We start from the raw sequence: 24,082 nt of genomic DNA on the forward strand, positions 1-24,082 counted from the left end.
TAATTTTAGCTAGCTTTTACGGAGCTTCGTCTATTTAATAATTCACTTAAATCTTGCTTGTTCCTGCTGCTTTGTGCCAGTACGTAATTTTTTACTTAACTAACTTATTCCCGCGACTTAGTTCGCGTGGACTACATAAATTTCAAACCCCTATTTCACCCCCTCAGGGGTTGAATTTTCAGAAATCTTTTCTTAGCGGATGCCTACGTCATAATAGCTATCTGTATGCAAAATTTCTCCATAATATTCTCATAGGTGTGTGAAGTCTACCAATCCGCACATGGCCAGCGTAGACTATGGCCTAAAACCCTTCTCACTCTGAGAGGAGTCCCGTGCTCTGTAGTGAACCGGCGATGGGTTGATAATGATGTTGATGCAAAATTTCAGCCCGATCCATCCAGTAGTTTGAGCTGTGCGTTGATAGATCAGTCAGTCAGTCAGTCACCTTTTTATATATTTATAAATGTATTTTTCAACTGTTTTTATCCAACCCTGATTATAATCCCTCAGCGTAAATCATGAAAAAGCTTCGTAAATAAAACGAGTACCGCAAAAAGCGACTTAGAACTGGATTACTAGACTTAAAATGTTATGATAAATTTTCCGTGTAGCTAATAAAAGGTACCCCATAATCTGTTTGAAGATGAAAGTGTGACCTCTACCTACTTATGGGATTTGGGGTTGTAATCCTTAATATCTTTTGATTATTGTATTTATTATTTATTGGTTATGGAAAAATATAGGAATAAAATATGATTATCTATATCTATATATACTTGTCGGAGAACAAGAGGATGGCCGATAATTATTATTGATCTTTAGCCGACATCAGAAGGTAGTAATTAATAAGTAGGTACTTTAATCCATGTTCTTTACAAATAGTTCTCAGTAACGTATCGCACATGGAAACCATCAACGTAACACAACCAGATCACCATAACCTAACCCTACCTATGGTCGCCTCCAACCACCCCTCACAGCGACCCCTCACCTCACTCTAAACTAGCTAGCCTGAGCTAAACACTATATCGTGTGATTAGGGCGCAATTGCCATTGCAACCTCTCAATCAAATCACGACCTATTCCGTTATCTAATCATCTCATGGTAATCAATCCCAACTTCATGAACGCTCTTAAAAGGATCATTGCATTGACTCTCTTACGATCTAAACCAAATCTTATAATTGACTTCTCATTACTAATTCAGAATATCGCAATAGCTCTACCTTCTCCACTCTGTGCACATCTGCATACAGAACACCATAGCATCGTGCGCCACACGCGCCACGACTACTATCCACCCAAATAAGCGATCACAACAGAAACCAGGTAGAATGTAAGCTATTCGATCTCATGGGCAACTCATTGTCTAATCCATTTCAACATTACACGAGAGTCATCAATGATTCTTTACCAACCGGGTCATACGATTCTAAAGCGGGTACTATCAAAGTTAACTTCAAGTTACTATCACACTAAACTATCACTTCAAACTAATCATTATCTTAACTGCCGGTATATCTCCAATGACACTCTAAATTACTAGCGTTTGCAGAAATAACCTTAACGAATGTCCTTATAATAATCTATCCACTGAGCCAAACTTTAACTCACGAATTACTCTAATATTCACCAATAATTAATATTCCATATTCGACAAACAACCACGCGAACATTATTAATAGTGCTTTGCAGACAAAGTCACCGGATGGCACTAGATGTTACGATTTAACACAATGTACATTAATAAATAAATAAATAACTATATCACAATCACCGAATTAAATATCACGATTAAGAAACTACCTACCTATCTCAAATAATAATAATTAGCTAAGCTATAATCTGATACTTAATTAATTTAACGCGAGAGAGAAATTATGAACAACAACAAAATGCGTGCGTGTCAAAATCCAACTCTGACAACTAAAATAAAGACGGCTACCTTCCATAGAGTAAAGCTTCCTTCATACGTTTCTTTTCACGGAGTCTACGACAGTAAGAACTCTTTCAATATCGACCCTCCAATATACTTATAAAAGAAAAAGGTGACTGACTGACTGACTGAATAACTGACTGACTGATTGACTGATCTATCAACGCACAGCTCAAACTACTGGACGGATCGGGTTGAAATTTGGTATGCAGATAGCTATTATAATGTTGGCATCCGCTAAGAAAGGGTTTTTGAAAATTCAACTTTTCAACAATTGAATCAAAAATCACTGATGATGATAACAAAAAATAACTTTTTCTCATCTTCAGTGACTTTTTGCCACGATTGGCCGCCCTAGGCCCAGGCCTATTGAGCCTTAGGGCAAAGCCAACGCTCGTGACGGATCTTGACAGAGAGAGAGAGAGAGAGAGAGAGACAGACAGACAACGAAGTAATCCTAAAGGGTTCCTTTTCCCCTTTTCAGGTACGGAACCCTAAAAAATGCTAAATTGTTCTCTTGTTTATGCAGGTATCATGGATAAGGCATCGAGACATTCACCTGCTGACCTCGGGCAGGATGACCTACACGTCTGACCAGAGGTTCATCAGTGTCCACAACCCCCACACTGAAGACTGGATACTGAAGGTGGGTTATCGAAATAGGGTCATGGACTGATGCGGTCCAAAAATGTCGGCAAACTTTACCGACATCGGGCTAAGAGTTGTGTAATGTATTAGCCGAGGTTGGAACTAATGCCAAAGACCGCCACAAGTTCACTTTAACTTACTGACTGCTTTCGAAAAGCTCCCTATAAATGCTGTGGTAGTAACAGGCGCTAGACTGTACAAAGTTATCAACCATCTCCAAGTTAATCCAACTTAGTCTAATATTTGTGGCGGCTAACTTACGTGAATACAGGGGTCCGACTGTTAGCCGATATCGGGCTAAGGTTGTGTAATAGCCGAGGTTGGAACTAATGCCAAAGACCGCCACAAGTCAGCTTTAACATGGCAAAACTATCTCAAACTTTTAGATAAGTGATGATGCAGTCTTAGATGAAAGTTGGCAACTTGAAAAAGGCATGATAGATTTATTAATCCATACCCCAAGTCGGTTTCTATGTGGCATCGTACAGGAACGTAAAATCGCTTGACGCCACGGCTTTGCCGATAGGGTTGTGACTAGCCACAGTCGCAACTTCCTAGCAAGCATAACCAGAAACAATAGAATTAAATTTAAATTAACTTAAATGAATTTAAGAATGGCATTAAATTCAATTTTAAACGGAGCCTCTCCTATAATATTATACATACTCTATATTCTATTAAAAGAAGCCCCCATTCTCGTTGTCCCCACAGACGCAAAGTAGACATAATCGCCTTTCAAATATCAATTCACGGGAAATATAATTTTTTTTCCTAAATAGATACTAGAATAACATTTTCGAGTTGATCTCCTCCCACTTATGTCAAAACTAGCTTATGCTCGCGACTTCGTCCGCGTCGTGGACTACACAACTTTTTAAACCCCTATTTCACCCCCTTAGGGGTTGAATTTTCAAAAATCCTTTCTTAGTCATAATCTGCATGCCAAATTTCAGCCCAATTCGTACTACAGTATTTTGAGTTGTGCGTTGATAGATAAGTCAGTCTGTCACCTTTTCCTTTTATATATTTATATTAGTTATTATTGGTCATTTACAGGATTCCAAATATTGTGTAATAGCCGAGGTTGGAGCTAATGCCAAAGACCGCCACAAGTTAGCTCTAACTTGGCAAAACTATCTCAAAGTTTTCGAATAGACAATTTCCAACGCGACCTCTGCTATAATACCGTCTTGGTGATGCCAATAAAATGGATAGCCTGCTCGCAATCCAGCAGTTTATTGTTTTAATCTCATAACTCTTAAAGTTTGAACCTAGATTTTATGGTGTTTTATAAGTCTTGTGTTCATCAAAGGTTAGATTTCGGTCGATTTATACTGTAATAGAAATAGAAATATCTCACATCATTTAAGGTGACGCAGTACGCTCGACTGAAAGTGCCAGCTCAAGTGGGTCCTATTTGCTTTTCACCTACCATTGTATGAGAAAGGTGAGAGGCACGATAATTTTTAACGAAATCAAGCGCGCGAAATGGGTTTAGGAAAAGGTTTTTTTGAGAAAAAAAACTACTAAATGTATATTTGCAAAGTAAAGATATTTCAACTAATAAATAAATAACCTACGTCTAATGTTAAATTGTTTTAGAATTTTGACACTCCTAATCTTATTCATTTACGCCCAAAGTTGTCATAAATTTAGTGTTAAAATAGGAATATTTTGAGGCTCGTAAATTTAAAATCAATATTTTTTTAATGTTTTATATATCAATGGACCTAGATAATGACGAGACAAACCGATATACTTACCTAATACTATAATTGTAGTTTTGAGCGTAAAATATCAAATAATGTAGTAATCACCCTCCTACGTTTGTATGAAGAAAGCACCGAACTGCGCCCTCTTAAAGTTATTAAGTAGATCTTCTAAATATATAAAAAGAAAAGGTGACTGACTGACTGACTGATCTATCAACGCACAGCTCAAACTACTGGACGGATCGGGCTGAAATTTGGCATGCAGATAGCTATTATGACGTAGGCATCCGCTAAGAAAGGATTTTTTGAAAATTCAACCCCTAAGGGGGTGAAATAACGGTTTGAAATTTGTGTAGTCCAGGCGGACGAAGTCGCGACCATAAGCTAGTTCATTAGAACTATGAATTCATTAGAGATATGAATGTGTTATATTAATAACACATTCATATCTTTATCTATAGAATAAAGAGGCTCCCCTTATATGAAACTGGGGCGGGTCTACAAGTTGGAAATAATAACACCCCTATTTTGAACTGATATGAATTTTAAACGGAACCTCTCCTATAATATTATACATACTCTATATTCTATTGAAAGAAGCCCCCCCATTCACGTTGTCCCCACAGACGCAAAGTAGACATAAGCGCCTTTAAAATATCAATTCACGGGAAACATAAATTTATTTCCTAAATGGGTACTAGAATAACATTTTCGCGTTGCTCTTTTTGGATTTCTGTTTTCCTGGAACTGTTTTTGTGCGAGGAAACCGGGTTACTTTAATTCTTCAATTAATTAGGAATTTTGTCGTTATGTTAAAAGCATTTGGCCTGGAGCATCATAGAATTTAATAAATTAAATAATAAAACCCAAATCCAGTCGCGGGCATCAGCTAGTAAATAAATAAAACAATGTTTTTTTTTTAAAGAATATTAGGCATGTTAAATGACTAATATTCCCCTTTCCTCTCCAACTAAGCGTAAAGCTTGTGCTAGGAGTAGGTACGACAATAGTGCAACGAGCGGGGTTTGAACCGTCACCCTTTCGGTTTTCAGTCCACTCCTTTACCCGTTGAGCTATTGAGGCTCAAATTTATTTACTAGCTGATGATTTATTCATCTCACAAAACAATAGAAGAAGAAAAAATATTACAACCTGATGTTAAAAATTACGAAATTAAAACTAAGTAAACTTAAAAAAAGTTCGAAAAACCGCTACACGCAGGGGTCCTAAGATGCTAGAATGGCGACCTTGCACCGAAAACCGCAGCGTTGGAAGACCCTCCCACATAGTTGAGCAGACGATATCAAGAGACGCAGGGAGCCGCTAGATTCAGGCGGCGTGTGAACGTGACGTTTGGAAGTCCCTACAAAAGACCTATGTCCAGCAGTCTATCGGTTGATGATAATGATGACGATGATGATAATGCTCTTAAAATAACATAGTAAATCTCTCAGCATGCGTACAAACTTACATATTCATCATACAGAACCCTCTCCATGCGAGTTCAACTCGCACTTGTCCGGTATTCCAATAGGTAGTTTCACCGTTGCGTTGCCTGGAAAAGTTCGCTTTTAGCTATTTTCAAAGTGGAAAACTAAAATAACAATTTCGTTTTACTGTTACGAATTCAATTCTAGCTAGAATAATTGTTTTAATGGTAAAAGCAAATCCGATGAATTCTTTAAACATTTCTGTTAAAGATTGTAGCTTTTAAGCTCTACACAAAAAGATAATACTTTTAATGCTTTTATTAAAACTTTGAGTACCTATGTCGTATCAGTACCCTTATTATAAATGTGAAAGTGTATTCGTTTGTTGGTTTGTCCTTCCATCACGTCTCAACGGTGCAACAGATTGACGTGATTTTTGGCATGGGTATCGATAAAGACCTGGAGAGTGACATAGGCTACTTTTTATCCCGGAAAATCAAATAATTCCGACGGGATTTTTAAAAACCTAATTCCACGCGGACGAAGTCGCTGGCATAATAACCTAAGAGCCAGTACGTGCCAGACCTTCCTTATTTTATAAAAGCTGAAAGTTTTTCAGCGTACCTATTGTCCCCAACACTGGGAGGAACGTTTGTTCGGATGTTTGTTTGAATCATGGTGGCTTTGGCTGATAACAGGTAACAAAGGTGTAAAAAAGTGTATTTTTTTTTTTAAATCTAAATATATAAAAGAAAAAGGTGACTGACTGACTGACTGACTGATCTATCAACGCACAGCTTAAACTACTGGATGGATCGCGCTGAAATTCGGCATGCAGATAGCTATTATGACGTAGACATCCGCTAAGAAAAGATTTTTCAAAATTCAACCCCTAAGGGGGTGAAATAGGGGTTTGAAATTTGTGTAGTCCACGCGGACGAAGTCGCGAGCATAAGCTAGTTCAGATACAAGTAAGCCCTTGACTGCAATCTCACCTGGTGGTAAGTGATGATGCAGCCTAAGATGATAGCGGGCTAACCTGGAAGGGGTATGGCAGTTTTTATTAAACCCATAGGCCATACCCCTTTGGTTTCTACACGGCATCGTACCGGAACGCTAAATCGCTTGGCGGCACGGAATAGTATTAGAAATCACGTCATGCATTGTCAGACAGTTAGTGTTATGGCAACCCCGTGCCAGACACCCCTTAGGCTACAACCATTGTAAATAAATCAAGCAATCTCCCCCCTCAATATGTTAATGTGTCACTTTGGCCATTTCACCAGCAGGTGCAGTCTTCTGGCTCGCACCCAGCTTGTATTTAACAGCATGCAAGCTAAGTAATTTACTGACTTATGCCCGAGCCAATTTCTAGCTGACCATTTTATACACAAGCTGTGATAGCCTAGTGGTTAGGACGTCCGCCTTCTAATCGGAGGTCGGCGGTTCGATCCTCTAATTTTTGGGAGTTATGTGCGTTTTAATTAATTAAATATCACTTGCTTCACCGGTGAAGGAAAACATCGTGAGGAAACCTGCATGCCTGAGAGTTCTCCATAATGTTCTCAAAGGTGTGTGAACTCTACCAATCCGCACATGGCCAGCGTGGTAGACTATGGTCAAAACCCTTCTCACTCTGAGAGGAGACCCGTGCTCTGTAGTGAGTCGGTGATGGGTTGATCATGATGATGATTTATACACATAAAGCATCTATTGAAAGCTGTAAAGCGCCTCCAAGAAGCGGTTAGCGGGCAAACCTTAGCTTAGTATGAGATTTTGTCGACCTCCCAGGCGCAGTGGTAAGCACTGTGGTCTTGTTAGTGGGGGTCCTGGGTTCGATTCCCGGCAGGGGTTTGGAATTTAATAATTGCCAAATTTCTGGTCTGGACTGGTAGGAGGATTCGGCCGTTTGCTAGTTGTGGTAACTAGCTACCTAACCTACCAGCAATTTTTTTTTAAAGTTTGAAATGTAAAACCCGGCATTTACGTATTCTGGGTGAGACTAATAAGTAGGTAAGTGAGGCTTTTTGCAGCAGGAAAATTTCTAATCTTATGAGAAACCAGAAATTTTACGCGGACAAAGTCACGGGCAACTGTATTATACTATACTGTGTGTGCGTGTGTAACTCTATTGTACTGTGGGTTTATATAGCATATAAAAGGAAAAGGTGACTGACTGACTGACTGACTGGCTGATCTATCAACGCACAGCTCAAACTACTGGACGGATCGGGCTGAAATTTGGCATGCAGTACCCGTAGTACAAGATTTTACGTCTCACCAAACCAAACCAAATTCGAGAGTCGAAATACTTCCGCGTTACAGTAAACTGGATCTTAATTGCCTTGTTTTAAAGCTCAAGTTTGTCTACACTTCTACAGCCAGCGCTCCATTTGAACGGATTTGAACCGTCGACCTTTCGGTTTTCAGTCCACTCCTATACCGGTTGAGCTATTGAGGGTTTGGTTTGGTGAGACGTAAAATCTTGTACTACGGGTACTGATAGCTATTGTAGACATCCGCTATGAAAGGATTTTTGAAAATTCAACCCCTAAGGGGGTGAAATAGGGGTTTGAAATTTATGTAGTCCACGCAGACGAAGTCGCGGGAATAAGCTAGTTATATTATATGTTGTCCACAGATAAGGTTCCCGCAGCGGCGTGACTCGGGCATCTACGAGTGCCAAGTTGGAACCACGCCGCCCATCGGCCACCGGATGTACCTCTCCGTAGTCGGTAAATCACTTTGTTTTATACACGTTTCAACGGCCTTTATCTTCCACTTGATCTGGGTCACGAACGAAGTAGGCCATTTTAGTTTTGTTACTTAGGCAATTCGGAATTCGAAAGGCTTGAATAAACACGGAGGCTGAAGGCTGAATGCTGTAGGTACCCGTTGTACAAGATTTGACGTCTCACCAAACCAAACCAAATTCGAGAGTCGAAATACTTCCGCGTTACAGTAAACTGGATCTTAATAGCCTTGTTTTAAAGCTCAAGCTTGTCTACACATCTACAGCCGGCGCTCCAAGCGGAAACATTGCGAAATTAAAATCAGTGGCATTGAATTTTTGACTTCAATTCAAGGCTGTTTAGGTCCATTTTAATTTTACGCTATTGTGTTTCGAATCTTGAATTCTAGCAACGTTAGTGAGACGTAAAAACTTATACTAATCGTACTGCTGTGCTGTACCCGTAGTATAAGATTTTACGTCTCACCAAACGTTGCTAGAATTCGATAGTCGAAACACAATAACATCAAAGTAAAATGGACCTAAAGAGCCTTGAATGAAGTCAATTATTCAATGCCACTGATTTTAATTTCGCAATTTTTCCGCTTGGAGCGCTGGCTGTAGAAGTGTAGACAAACTTGAGCTTTAAAACAAGGCGTTTAAGATCCAGTTTACTGTAACGCGGAAGTATTTCGACTCTGGAATTTGGTTTGGTTTGGTGAGACGTAAAATCTTATACTACGGGTACTGTAGTCGTAGAGTACGAATTCGTATTTCAGTTTCCCGTTTAACTACTGTTCTACGGCACTGTAAGTGAACGAATCAAATCGTTTAATTAAACGTGCTGTTTCTGCTTGATTCAGTATAGTTAGGTTACAAAAAAATAATTCAAAAATAGTTTATTTCGAATTACTTCGGCTAACAGTAACACAAAGAGGTTGGAGCCTTCTTTTGGGAATACTCCTGTGACAGACGATTCCACTCTTTCATTACGATCCGATTCATTCGATCCTGTCCTAATTTAAATAGTTATAGATTTTTTACTAACAATTAGGTTTAAGTTTCGTGTAATTACTAACACCAATATGATCCTTATTATTTAAATCTATATGTGTAATGTGTATATATATCTATGTAGTCTTATGTATGTCTATTATACTTTATTTGTATGTATTAGTGTATTAACAATATGTATTTTATATTCTTATTATATGGTTTAGTTTATTTAGCTATTGGTATTTAGGTTTATTTTACACCACCTCCCATTGTCCATTTGTTCGTTTTTTTCCCTAGCGTTAAGGTTGTCTGGAAGAGATCGCTATTTAGCGATAAGACCGCCTTTTTGTACCTACTTATTAAGATTTCTTTTTGTAACCTGTCATTTGTGTTTCTGTGGTGCAATAAAGTATATACATACATACATACATACATCCTTGTTGGTCGAAATAAAAACATTTTATTTTATTTATTTATTTATTTATTATTACAATATCAGCGTATAGGTACGAGTTAACATAAATAGAGTTTATAAGAAAGCATAATTTATCAACAGAGCCGCTGACAACAATCCTGGGTGGTCCAGAGCTGTTCATCAACATGGGCAGCACAATCAATCTCACGTGCGTCGTGCAGCACTCGCCGGAGCCCCCGCCCGCGATACGCTGGACTCACAATGATGAGGTAGGTGCAAACAATCCTGGGTGCTCCAGAGCTGTTCATCAACATGGGCAGCACAATCAATCTCACGTGCGTCGTGCAGCACTCGCCGGAGCCCCCGCCCGCGATACGCTGGACTCACAATGATGAGGTAGGTGCAAACAATCCTGGGTGCTCCAGAGCTGTTCATCAACATGGGCAGCACAATCAATCTCACGTGCGTCGTGCAGCACTCGCCGGAGCCCCCGCCCGCGATACGCTGGACTCACAATGATGAGGTAGGTGCAAACAATCCTGGGTGCTCCAGAGCTGTTCATCAACATGGGCAGCACAATCAATCTCACGTGCGTCGTGCAGCACTCGCCGGAGCCCCCGCCCGCGATACGCTGGACTCACAATGATGAGGTAGGTGCAAACAATCCTGGGTGCTCCAGAGCTGTTCATCAACATGGGCAGCACAATCAATCTCACGTGCGTCGTGCAGCACTCGCCGGAGCCCCCGCCCGCGATACGCTGGACTCACAATGATGAGGTAGGTGCAAACAATCCTGGGTGCTCCAGAGCTGTTCATCAACATGGGCAGCACAATCAATCTCACGTGCGTCGTGCAGCACTCGCCGGAGCCCCCGCCCGCGATACGCTGGACTCACAATGATGAGGTAGGTGCAAACAATCCTGGGTGCTCCAGAGCTGTTCATCAACATGGGCAGCACAATCAATCTCACGTGCGTCGTGCAGCACTCGCCGGAGCCCCCGCCCGCGATACGCTGGACTCACAATGATGAGGTAGGTGCAAACAATCCTGGGTGCTCCAGAGCTGTTCATCAACATGGGCAGCACAATCAATCTCACGTGCGTCGTGCAGCACTCGCCGGAGCCCCCGCCCGCGATACGCTGGACTCACAATGATGAGGTAGGTGCAAACAATCCTGGGTGCTCCAGAGCTGTTCATCAACATGGGCAGCACAATCAATCTCACGTGCGTCGTGCAGCACTCGCCGGAGCCCCCGCCCGCGATACGCTGGACTCACAATGATGAGGTAGGTGCAAACAATCCTGGGTGCTCCAGAGCTGTTCATCAACATGGGCAGCACAATCAATCTCACGTGCGTCGTGCAGCACTCGCCGGAGCCCCCGCCCGCGATACGCTGGACTCACAATGATGAGGTAGGTGCAAACAATCCTGGGTGCTCCAGAGCTGTTCATCAACATGGGCAGCACAATCAATCTCACGTGCGTCGTGCAGCACTCGCCGGAGCCCCCGCCCGCGATACGCTGGACTCACAATGATGAGGTAGGTGCAAACAATCCTGGGTGCTCCAGAGCTGTTCATCAACATGGGCAGCACAATCAATCTCACGTGCGTCGTGCAGCACTCGCCGGAGCCCCCGCCCGCGATACGCTGGACTCACAATGATGAGGTAGGTGCAAACAATCCTGGGTGCTCCAGAGCTGTTCATCAACATGGGCAGCACAATCAATCTCACGTGCGTCGTGCAGCACTCGCCGGAGCCCCCGCCCGCGATACGCTGGACTCACAATGATGAGGTAGGTGCAAACAATCCTGGGTGGTCCAGAGCGGTTCATCAACATGGGCACCCAAAACCAGATCATGTAAAATCAGCGGTCAAAATTTGGTATGTCTGAAAAGCTGACTATTTAAAAAACTTTCTCTCTCTATCTATCCATCTCTCTGTATAACGATTCGAGGCATTTTATAGTCTATGGATGAGCCTAAAATCGGGACTAAGATTTTGTAGCCATTTATAAAGATTAAATCCTGACATTTAAATATCCGAACAAGGAAATAACAGCAATACTACAAATGCCTTTCCAACTTGAACATAAAGAGATTTAGTCAATGGCGTAGCGCTAAGCCTCTCGCTACAGAAGTAGGTAAGCCATGCATACATATGTTTGCATCGAATCGCGCAATCAGAGATCCAGAACATTTGGCGAACCCCCTCTATATAGGGTTGCGACAAAAGCCTTAAAAATATCGATGTAAGTACCTATCAATAATTTTTTGATTGACTAAACCTACGCCTCACTTTGCTTGTGACCGACTGCCACCTAGAAAAATGGGTAGGCTACCTATGCATAATATATTTGTTTACATCGAATCGCACAGTCAGAGATCCAGAACATTTGACAAACAACCTTTATGTAGGGATGCCAACACAGTACTGAAAAATATTGATATTTTGATATTATTTTGATTGACTCAACTTACGGCTCGCTTCGCTCATGACCGAATGCTACTTACAGAAGTAGGTAAGCCATGCATTTGTTTGCGCCCTGGGACACTACTGAAAACTAGTGAACGAATAAACGATGATATTTTGCCTGGAAGAGTAACCACTCTTTTTATCTTACAAATTAATTATTTTGTTTCACTAACTGCGGTACTTAGAGTTGCTAATCGTTACTTAAGATTGAGTTAAAACGAGACAGATTTATGTAAGAGATGTAACTCTATCTCGTTTTAACCAAACTTAAGTAACGATTAAGCGCCTCTGAGTACGGCAGTAAGTGACCTTAATATATTAATGTGTTAAGGTCGTCTTTGTTTATAAGTATAAATATATGTACGCTTGTAAGCGCACTTATAATAAATAATTATCTCTGACAGACGTCACGTGATGTGTTGCATCACCATCTTGAATCGATTGGTATAAAAGCGAGTATTTGATGATTCTTAAGGCAGTCTGTGTTCACCCACAGACTAATTCGACTATTAAATGCTTTTGTGTTTAGGTCGCATTTCTGATTGAGTGGTTTCAATAGCAATTGTGCCCTAATCAAGTTAATATTGCAGTAAGGTTATTATAAAAGGCAAAACTCTCGATAAGCCGCTGTGTGTTGTGGTTAATGAATAACTTCACTTCTGGGATGTTTATACGCTATATAAGTTTTTAAATTAATAAATTTTAAAGTTCATACAAACCATCCCTTATTTATTTATTACAAGAAGTCTTTTAAACGAGTTTTTATGTTTGAAAACCACAAACATCGACATTTTGTACAAAAACATCGATATTCCAAAAACAACGTCTACATCCCTAGGAGAAGAAAACTTTTCCGGGGGATTTATTCACAGGGAAGTTGCGGGACTTATTTGAATCTAAGCCAAAATGAGTTGCAAGCTACGTCGCAGTTGCGGTGCCAGAAAATAGAGAAATTCTCAAGCCTTTTGCTGAATTAAACTAAAGATTTGGATCTATGTACTTGAAAATTTGGATGCTATTTTGATTCTCTTACATTTCTCAGATCGCGATTAAGTTAGATCTGTTCAAACCGAGATTTGAATTTTAGTACTTACTAGCTGATGTCCACGTCATACTTGTATATTTTTAAAAACCGGCCAAGTGCGAGTCAGGCTCGCGCAATGAGAGTTCCGTACTACAGTCGTATTTTTTCACATTTTGCACGATAATTCAAAAACTATGACGCATAAAAATAAATAAAATCTGTTTTAGAATGCACATGTAAAGCCCTTTCATATGATACCCCACTTGATATAGTCACTACTTCAGTTGAAAATACTATTTATTAGTTTATGACCACAATTTATTTATTTTTGTGTGATGTAACCACAAATTCACGGTTTTCAGATTTTTCCCCTAATGCCAGCTATAAGATCCACCTACCTGCCAAATTCATGAATCTAGGTCAACGGGAAGTACCCTGTAAGTTTTTTGACAGACCGACAGACAAACAGACAGACAACAAAGTGATCCTATAAGGGTTCCGTTTTTCCTTTTGAGGTACGAAACCCTAAAAATCCCCGTGGAACTCTTTGATTTTCTGGGATAAAAAGAAATCACTCTCCAGGTCTTAAACTATACCCATGCAAAAAGACACGTCGATCCGATGCTCCGTTGCGACGTGATTGAAAGACTAACCAACAAACCAAAAATCAAACACACTTTCGTATTTTTTTTGAATGAACTTCTGTATACCTCGTCACAGAACATATTGTCAGTATTTTTTTTATTCTCATACAAGTTAGCTCTTGACTCAATCTCAACTGATGGTAATCACTTACCATGATGCAGTATGCGATGGAAGCGGGCTAACTTGGAAGGGGCATGGCATTAAACCCATACCCCTGATCGTTTTCACACGGCATAGTCTTCTTTCTTTTTTTTTTTTTTTTTTAGCTACCAGACAAATTCTGAATAAAAAATCTATCCATATCCATATCCATATCCATCAGCCTGTTTGCGTCCACTGCTGGACATAGGCCTTTCCAAGAGCACGCCACCAAACACGGTCCTCCGCCTTCCTCATCCAACCGCTCCCCACCACCTTCTTCAGGTCATCGGTCCAGCGGGCGGGGGGTCGTCCCACACTGCGCTTACCGGTACGCGGTCTCCACTCCAGAACACGTCTGCCCCATCGGCCATCGGTTCTGCGACAGACATGGCCTGCCCATTGCCACTTCAGCGCGCTAATCCTTTGAGCTATGTCGGTCGCTTTTGTTCTTCTGCGAATTTCCTCGTTCCGGATTTTATCCCTGAGAGTGATACCCAACATAGCTCGCTCCATAGCACGCTGAGCGACTTTTAGTTTGTGGACGAGGCCAACTGTAAAAAATCTAATCCAATCCAATCCATCAACCTGTTTGCGTCCACTGCAGCTGGACATAGGCCTTTCCAAGAGCGCGCCACCAACCACGGTCCTCCGTCTTCCTCAACCATCCGCTCCTCACTACAAATCGGGAATAGCAGGGCTGCCGGGAACTGGGGGCCTTTGTATGTTGGCGCTGCTTAGAAGTAGATATTAGAGGATTAAAAATTAAACACCACTACTTCATTCACTCAGATCATTCGAGAAACTCGTTAAACCAATTAAGACAGTAAGACCAACTTCACGGACAAGTTCTGCTTACTCAAATGCACACCAACTTACAGTTGAGCATCTTATCACTTGGAAAACTTTTGATGGATTCCGAGGAATAAATCTTTCTATTTTAAAATATTTGGCTTGTTAAAACAGGGTAATGGTATCAGTAACGGCGCTTACGCACTCATCAGATCCAAGTCCGTGAAAATACGTCCCTTTTTGTTTTGTATGGGAGCTTATGACATAAAGTAAAAGTAAAGTAAAATATGCTTTATTTTACATCAAAACCAAAACAATAGACATATAACAAAGATAGCATGTACAATTAATAGGCGGCCTTATCGCTAAAATAATAATAAATTTGACATAAGTAATTATGTCAAAGATAATCGCTGGTATTCTCACGGATGACGGATAGAACTCGGAAAACAGAAGTGCAGTGCGTAATCGCCGTGATAGTATCAACCGTTGGGCTCCGTACCAGCACCCAATGGGACCCTATTACTTAGCCTGCACTGTCCGTCCGTGCGTTTGTCTGTCAGCGGGAGAGTTGAAATTTTAACAGAATATGACGTCTATCGGTTGATGATGATGAAGATGATGATGAACGTGCCCCATCTGTTGAAGCTTTTCTATCGATCGTTCTTATTGTAGTGGCCCCTAAATTGGCTGGAGTGCGCTCAAAGTCTGTTGAGTATTTTTTGATACTCGACGCGATGAGAAAAGATGCAAATGGCTGTATTATTTTCCCATCAATTTCCATTCAAACTGTGCCTTGCCGAGATGAATAATGTTTTTTCATAATCTTTACCTGGAAGCGAGTATTTTACGTGAATAATGAAAAACGATAAAAATCTAATTTGTGTTGGAGTTGTTTTAGGGTTCGTACACGAAGTCTGTGATAGCCTGTGGTTGAGACGTCCGCCTTCTAATCGGAGGTCGGGAGTTCGATCCCGGGCACGCACCTCTAACTTTTCGGAGTTATGTGCGTTTTAAGTAATTAAATATCACTTGCTTTAATGGTAAAGGAAAAGATCATGAGGAAACCTGCATGCCTGAGAGTTCTCTTGAAATTAAGAAACCGGCCAAGTGCGAGTCAGACTCGCGCACTGAGGGTTCCGTAGTACAATCGTATTATGTCGACATTTTGGACGATAAATCAAAAACTATTATGCCTAAAAATAAAATACGATTGTAATAACCATTATCTAAATATATAAAAGGAAAAGGTGACTGACTGACTGACTGGCTGATCTATCAACGCACAGCTTAAACTACTGGACGGATCGGGCTGAAATGTGGCATGCAGATAATTATTATGCCGTAGGCATCCGCTAAGAAAGGATTTAATAAATAAAAATAAAATAAAAATCATTTTTATTCAAATAAACTTTTACAAGTACTTTCGAATAGTCGGATGCATCTACCACTGGTTCGGAATGCCTTTCCTACCAGCAAGAAACTCGGCTTGAAATTTTTGAAAATTCAACCCCGATGGGGGTGAAATAGAGGTTTGAAATTTGTGCAGTCCACGCGGACGAAGTCGCGAGCATAAGCTAGTAGTCCATAAAATCCAGACCAAAAATGTATAAAATGACTAACAGCAGATATTTTCACAGGAGATCAACTACGACTCACCCCGTGGAGGAGTGTCAGTCATAACAGAGAAGGGGGAGATGACCACTTCTCATCTCCTGGTGCAGAAGGCTCGAGCGCCTGACTCCGGCCGGTACACCTGCGCGCCGGCCAATGCTAACCCTAGATCTGTTCTCGTCCATGTGTTAAGTGGTAAGTTGCCTAACAACATTATGGTAGTGGAGCCCAAGAGGGGATTTTGGGATTTACTCGACCGTGTCAGATTTTTTTTTAAGAATATTACCTAGCCATGTTAAATGACTAATATTCCCCTTTCCTCTCCAATAAAGCGTCAGGTTTGTGCTAGGAGTAGGTACGACAATAGTGCAACGGGCGGGGTTTGAACCGTCGACCTTTCGGTTTTCAGTCCACTCCTATACCGGTTGAGCTATTGTGGCTCTAATAATTCAAGGTAGGTTAATTAGATGCAGAAAAGTGTGCATTTCATTGATCTGACAATTTGATCATGACATAAGGAAATGGGAGAGTCACAAAGTTTAAAAATCGGCCATGACTTTTGGTTGCGTTCAAATCGTCAGTTTTTTGAAAAGGAGCTACTTGAGGATTCACTTAACATCCCTTCTCAATATCTGACGCTCTCGATAAATATTTTTGGGTCTATTTTCTTTTTTCTTTTCTTTTTTTTAAATTTAGGTACAGACTCGCGCTTGGCTGCAATTAGACCTGGTGGGAAGTGATAATGCAGCTTAAGAGCGCCCCCTTCTACACCTTCGTACGACCACCCCCCACCATGCAAACCGGCAGATAAATATTTTTGCGATAAAAAACACGTGGGGCGCATTATGTACTATTAATATCTAAACAACTCGAGTATTTCTTTGTGAATTTACTTAGATATTTTTAAACATTTTTAAAAACCTGTACGCGTTCTCCCCACCAGTGAAAGGGGTTACATTATATAGCCTTCTTTCTTTTTAGCACCTTTTAATCTTCACTATCCAATAGGTCCCCACGACGCTCGAGTAAATCCCTATTTAGCCTCTTGGGCTCCCCTACTATTAGGCCAAGGAACCCTGAAAATCATACGAGCATTGCTTTATTACTATAGTTCTTGCATTTCACGAAGACTCATGCTTGTGTTTAAGTCGTATCGGTATAAGTAAGGTACAGTAAATGTGTGCGTTTGACAGCGCTTGCTCGCGACTGATTGGTCCGACATGCACGCACACTTACGCAATGACCATGTAAACGACAAGTAAAGTTCACTAGCCGAGCTTGGCAAATTAAATTGGATACTACTATACAGAACAAAGTTAAATTGATTTGCATGCAAAATGCATCTCGAGTTGAGCGAGACTTAAAAGGGGGCATCGCTTACAAAAGACATGCTAACAAGAAAGAGAAACTGAAAACTTACGACGTACATAAACTTCCCTTTATTATTCCAAGACAAACCCGTATTATTGGATCTAGTCCAAGTATGGGCTGAAAATGTGTAAAGATCCCGGAAGAGGTTGCCAGAACTACCTACTCCTCGTATTGAAACAAACATATAAAATTACTTACACAATCACACCGATTCCGTTGTCTTTCGCTAAACTAATCTAAATTCTAATCTAATTTTTCTGTATTGCGTGTAAGTACTATCCAACACATCTAGTTTCTCCTTTCACCAAAGGTTGCCTGGAAGAGATTGCTGTGAGCAATAAGGCCGCCTTTGCATACAATAATTTTGTTAGTTTAAGTTTCTGTAATAGTTATGTAATATTTTTTGTGTGCAATAAAGTATTTCTATCTATCTAAATTTAGAGTATCTGCGTCCTTTTCTTTTTCAGAATGCTCAAAAGGGACAGAACATGAACTTTACATTTAAAGACTCTAAATTTTAGTGCACGCTACAAATTTAAACAATAGGCTCGCGACTGTGCGATAAAATCACGGGTTTTACCGTAAAACCCACTTTTACCACCTAAAAATTAAATTTAAAACTGTCAAACTGCGTCTGTCCTTTTCATATTACACTAGTAAGAAGAGTATGCGAATACTTACTCTAAAATTAGGTTGTGCTCAGAATCAGTACCATTGACATTCTATTCTATTCTACCTACACTAGCGATCCACCTAGGCTTTGTTAAAGTAGCAAAAAAGTAAGCTTCGTCCACATTGAGTTAGATTTTTTGAATATCCTGATTTTTCGAAAGGCATTCCGAGCCAGTGTGGTAAATGCATCCGACGATTCGAAAGCACTTGTAAAAGTTTACTAGAATAAAAAAGATTTTTATTTTTATTTTATTTTTCGGGATAGAAAGCAGCCTAGGTTGTGTATGCCTCCGGGATGCCAGCTATACCACCACACGTCAAAATCAGTGAAATGGGTGGGCCGTGAAAGGATAACATACAAGCAAACAGACAGACACATTTTTGCATTTATAATATTAGTAAGGATTATAAAAAATTGTATGGATGACATTATGCATCCGAGACATGGTCGCTAACTATAGGCCTATAAGAAAACTCAGAGTCACTCAGCGATGGAGAGAGCTATGCTTGGAGTTTATCTACGTGATCAAATCAGAAATGAGGGCATCCATAGGAGAACCAGACAAACCGACATAGTTTAACGATGGTACGGGAACCCTTCCTGTGCGAGTCTGACTTGCACTTGACCGGTTTTTTCCTGTATTATTTTTTAAAATTTGTACGTAACGAGAAGCTCTATTCTTCAAATGAGCTTCCATTTTGCTTTCAAAGAAAATCTGTAAGCAGATTTGAATCTAAGGCCTCCTTTGTTACATTACCTCAACTTCAATATAAAATATTGTTTATAATACAACATATTGGACTAAGAGCAGCGCGTGCCAGATCTTCGTTATTTTATAAAAGCTGAAAGTTTATCTGCGTACCTATTATCCACAACACCGAGAGGAACGATCCACGACTCTTCTTCTTCTTCACTCTGAGCTGGTTTCCGCATTTAAACGTTACGATCCACGACTATGACGTTTGGATCATGGCGACTTTGGGAGATAACAGATAGGTAATAAAGACGCATGACGTGATTTCTAATACTATTCCGAAGAAAACATAAAAAAATTAGACTTTATACTTTGACGTAAGATTTTTCACACCTTTATTACTTGTTATCTCCCGAAGCTGCCATGATTCAAACTTCATAGTCACTGACCGTTCCTCCCTGTGCTTGATGTTTAGAATTACAGGCGTTTTGAGTTCCCTACAGCTTCTGCGGGTTCAGGGACATTCACCCACCTTGGTTTTCTGGTTCACGGCGCTCCAGCGTTAGGATTATCCAGGATTAATAAATTAAAAGCACAACAACTTTAAAACACGTCCATTTTATTTCAGTTCCAGTGAAGAGAGAGCGAGAGAGGAGATACAATTTACAGATCAAATCGCAGTTTAGACACAGATTATATACAAAGTTTAGTTGTTATGAGCAACACTAAACACTTGGCATAATACGCAGATAAACTTTCAGCTTTTATAAAATAACGAAGGTCTGGCACGCGCTGGCTCTTTGGCTATATTTACTGTACCTAATATAATTTGGTGTATTGTTCATTCATACAGATTATTTGCTTTGTATAATTGTGGGAAAGATCATATTCAATTGAAAAGCAAATAAGCTTCAACATTTCATATTCTAATTTGGAATTACTATGCTTTATTGAAGAAAGTTTTAAACTTATTATACCTAATCTCCATTATAATAAATGCAAAAGTTTTGTTTGTGCTCTTTCATGATTTCTATTCAACAGATTTCCAAACGCAATCTGAAGCTTTATTAAAGTTCTGAATAGCTTTTCGGGTAATGATATTGTACCTACCTACCTCAAGTATGACAAGTTCGTCCACACTATAAATTCAGAAGCGTCTCTAGCCCTTGTGGCGCCCGTGTGCAACCAGTACCCTGGCGCCCTCTAGTCTAGTAGGAGCAGGGTCAAAATTGAATACTAACAGTTATATTTTCAAATTCGGATGCAAATGGTGCAATTTTAAATGATGATTTTAAAATAATATGATGACGGCGTCGGCCATAACACGAGCGCAGGGTCTTTGAGAGCGCCGGGCGTCGACGTATCTTTGGAGGTGTCGCATTAAGATCTGTACGCACCTGAGCTGCGCTGCGCGTCGCTTCAGTCCGACTGCAGGGCGCGTCACTTCAGGCCGCTCACGGTACCTACCGCACTACAACTGCAGTACGCGGCAGCTCGCGTCACTTCTATGCCCGATCGCGTACGAACAACAACGTTGCAAGATGAGCGACATTGAAGAGGGAAAGGGTGGAAGTCGACATCCTAGGAGTTGGGAATTTTGAGGATATACCTACTTTTAAGAGCCCGTCATGTGCCAAAAATTAAAACTACGTTATTTATTTTGAGGTCTATCACGCCTATACATTAAATACTTAACTCGATGCGCGTGTATTTTATCCGAGCGCCGTACGCATTCTGAAGCGACGCGACGCGCCGCTGGGTATGTCGCACTAGCGTCGCTGCACCGCGCGTCGCTTCGTTGCGCTTCACAATATTCTCCCAGCCGCGACGCGCGGCAACGCGCGGTGAAGCGCTGTGCAGCGCCGCTCTAGTGCGATATGCGCCATACAAAGTGATAGAAATAATATTTTGACGCTTTGTGCCGCGACGTGCAGTGACGCGCAGCGCAGCTTAGGTGCGTACAGACGTTTAGAGGGCGCTCGGCGCCCCCTAAGACCCGGCGCCCGTGTGCGCCGCACATCCTGCACCATAGGTAAAGACGCCTCTGACTATAATAACATTTTTGAACCTATTTCGTTAGTTTCATTGGTGCAGTGATATTATCTTTGCATTTTTTTTTTATGATAGTGTTTTGTTTTTACTTTAAGGAAATCACTACCCATACCTATTATAATTAATGCGAAAATGTGTTGGTTTATAGGTTTGTTGGTTTGTCCTTCAATCACGTCGCAACGGAGCAACGGCACGTGATTTTATGCATGTGTATAGTTGAAGACCTGGAGATTGACATGGGCTACTTTATATCCCGGAAAAACAAAGAGCAGTACGGAGTCTGACTCGCACTTGGCAGGTTTTTGATGTACTTATTTAAAATATTTATTGATATAGGTTTTTGAAATGCTGGGAGAACTCTTTGATTTTCCGGGATAAAAAGTATGTCACTCACTCTCCCGTTACTTAACTATACCACATGCAAAAAATCACGTCGATCCGTTGCTCTGTTGCGACGTGATTGAAGGACAAACCAACGAACCAATAAACCAACAAACCAACAAACCAATAAACAAACACACTTTCGCATTTATAATAAGGGTACTGATGAGAGAACATTATATTAACTTCTCACCGTGAATAGAGCTTATGAACAACAGAATTTTAAACATTTGTTGTTGTCCCCAGGAGAGCACCCCGCGGCGATGCAGCACGGGGGTCAGCTTCGCCTCCAGTACCCGCTGTCCGCCGCCCTCTTGAGCATCATCGTCACCCTCATGGGCTGCTAGTATCACTTCACTTAGCTTAATCTAGCTTAAGACACGGCTTCGTGCAATAGACTTCGTATAGAAGCAGGCGTAACTTTGCGGAAGTCCATGATATACAAAGAAACAAAAGCTTAATTTGCTGTTATTCGCTGAAACATACAAATTTGTATTGTAGGTTCAATATGCAGCATGCGACATGAACCGCCCGCCCTCCCACTCCCAAACATGTAGGAAAAGTCAACCACCACGAAACGTGCATCGAGTGTATTTTTTAGATTTGTGTGGTAAGACAAACCTCTATCTGAGGTACCTATACCAGACGATTTTCAGTAGCCGCCTTTTATACCCAATATAAATATACGCTGAAATTTTAGTGGTCGTCTTCCCGCGGCAGAATGATTTGTCCTCAGTCGTACTTATTACTAATGTTTTTGTTTTGAAATAATTGAAAAAAAAAATCGACTTGAAAGTGTGAGAAACATTAGTAATTTACTTGACATAACGTGAATAGTAGTACCGCGCTGCCAATAAAGTGAAAAAGTTTAGAGCCGAATAAGCTCTCGCGCATAGTGATACGGAATAAATTACTATCCTGCACGCACACGTTACTACTATTGGTTCGAGGTCTCATTCGAGTTGTGTTTTTCTCGAAATTTGTAAAGGAGATCGCCCGTGAACGAGCCCTCTTTTGTGGCGTCGTGTCAAAACTTAAATTAAATTTTTTTTAATGTGTTATTTTTTTATGATTATGTTTTATAACGACTTTTTTTCACTCTATTATTGAAAATATCCACAATTACAGTTAGAATCGTAAACATGCATTTATTTTGAAGAAGTATTAACTAAATATAACCTCAATATTAGCAATATAAAAAATAAGATTTCTTTATAACCAGGGTGAATAAATAGAAATCGTTTGCAGAATATAAAGAGTTAAATTATTTGTCTACAAAATAAAATTAAAACCATAATGACATAACAATTATATTAGCCAATCTCTTTTGCCATTTTTGACACTAATAATTTTTAATATTCATAAATCGATTATATTACCATGACAAAAACGTTTCGCTTCGGGAAAACAACCGTTACAATTTCAGCGTGTATATAAGTACCTACTATTGCACGAAACCGCACGTTTTATAATACGAAGTAAATACATTAATATATATTTTGTCAACCATATTGAATGTAAAAGCTAGGTCAGACTACGGCCGGCACCGCAACTCAGTCCACCCGGTAATTTATTTTGTGCATTTTGTATGAAGCGAAACACATTAAAAATATACGCGCGTCGGGCTGATTCAGGATGTAATGAACGTAAGTCCATAGGGAAATAGATGCCAGTAACCGCAAGCGGTTTCTAGTTAGGTAGCACCGCAGAATGCTGAATAAATTAATAGAAATGGCATCTAGTGTCCTTAACTATCTCTTGTTTTAGGGTTCCGTACCTCAAAAGGAAAAACGGAACCCTTATAGGATCACTTTGTTGTCTGTCTGTCTGTCAGTCCGTCTGTCTGTCCAGAAGCCTACAGGGTACTTCCCGTTAACCTAGAATCATGAAATTTGGCAGGAAGGTGGGTCTTATAGCTGCTGGCATTAGGGGAAAAATCTGAAAACCGTGAATTTGTGGTTACATCACACAAAAATATTAATTTGTGGTCATAAACCAATAATTAGTATTTTCAATTTTCGAAGTAAGATAACTACTTCTATCAAATGGGGTATCATATGAAAGGCTTTCATCTGTGCATTCTAAAACTGATTTTTATTTATTTTTATACATCATAGTTTTTGAGTTATCATGCAAATTGTCGAAAAAATACGACTGAATTACGGAACCCTCGTTGCGCGAGCCTGACTCGCACTTGGCCGGTTTTTTATTAATTATAATAGAAGCTGAAACATTTCTTCTGAAATTAAATCTTTTTCTCTACTTCTTAGTTAGCCCTTATTTGTCCATTGTTGGACATAAGCCTCCTCTGAAATTAAATAATAACGTCTTATTGTAAAAAAATGTTTTTGCATAGT

General features: G+C 40.3%; 1 protein-coding gene across 1 annotated transcript in view; it reads left to right on the forward strand.

Moving 5' to 3' along the window:
* LOC117991632 (zwei Ig domain protein zig-8-like) overlaps positions 1 to 23,438 on the forward strand; it is a 199,404-nt gene extending 175,966 nt beyond the window's left edge. The window contains exons 5-9 of the mRNA XM_034979224.2: positions 2,466 to 2,582; positions 8,368 to 8,461; positions 10,010 to 10,137; positions 16,581 to 16,749; positions 21,972 to 23,438. Of these exons, the coding sequence (XP_034835115.1) occupies positions 2,466 to 2,582; positions 8,368 to 8,461; positions 10,010 to 10,137; positions 16,581 to 16,749; positions 21,972 to 22,072 (609 nt within the window). The 3' untranslated portion in view covers positions 22,073 to 23,438. The remainder of the gene's footprint in view (positions 1 to 2,465; positions 2,583 to 8,367; positions 8,462 to 10,009; positions 10,138 to 16,580; positions 16,750 to 21,971) is intronic.
* Positions 23,439 to 24,082: the final 644 nt, after the last annotated feature.

Source organism: Maniola hyperantus, chromosome 20 (assembly GCF_902806685.2).
Source record: "Maniola hyperantus chromosome 20, iAphHyp1.2, whole genome shotgun sequence".
Taxonomy (NCBI): Eukaryota; Metazoa; Arthropoda; class Insecta; order Lepidoptera; family Nymphalidae; genus Maniola; species Maniola hyperantus.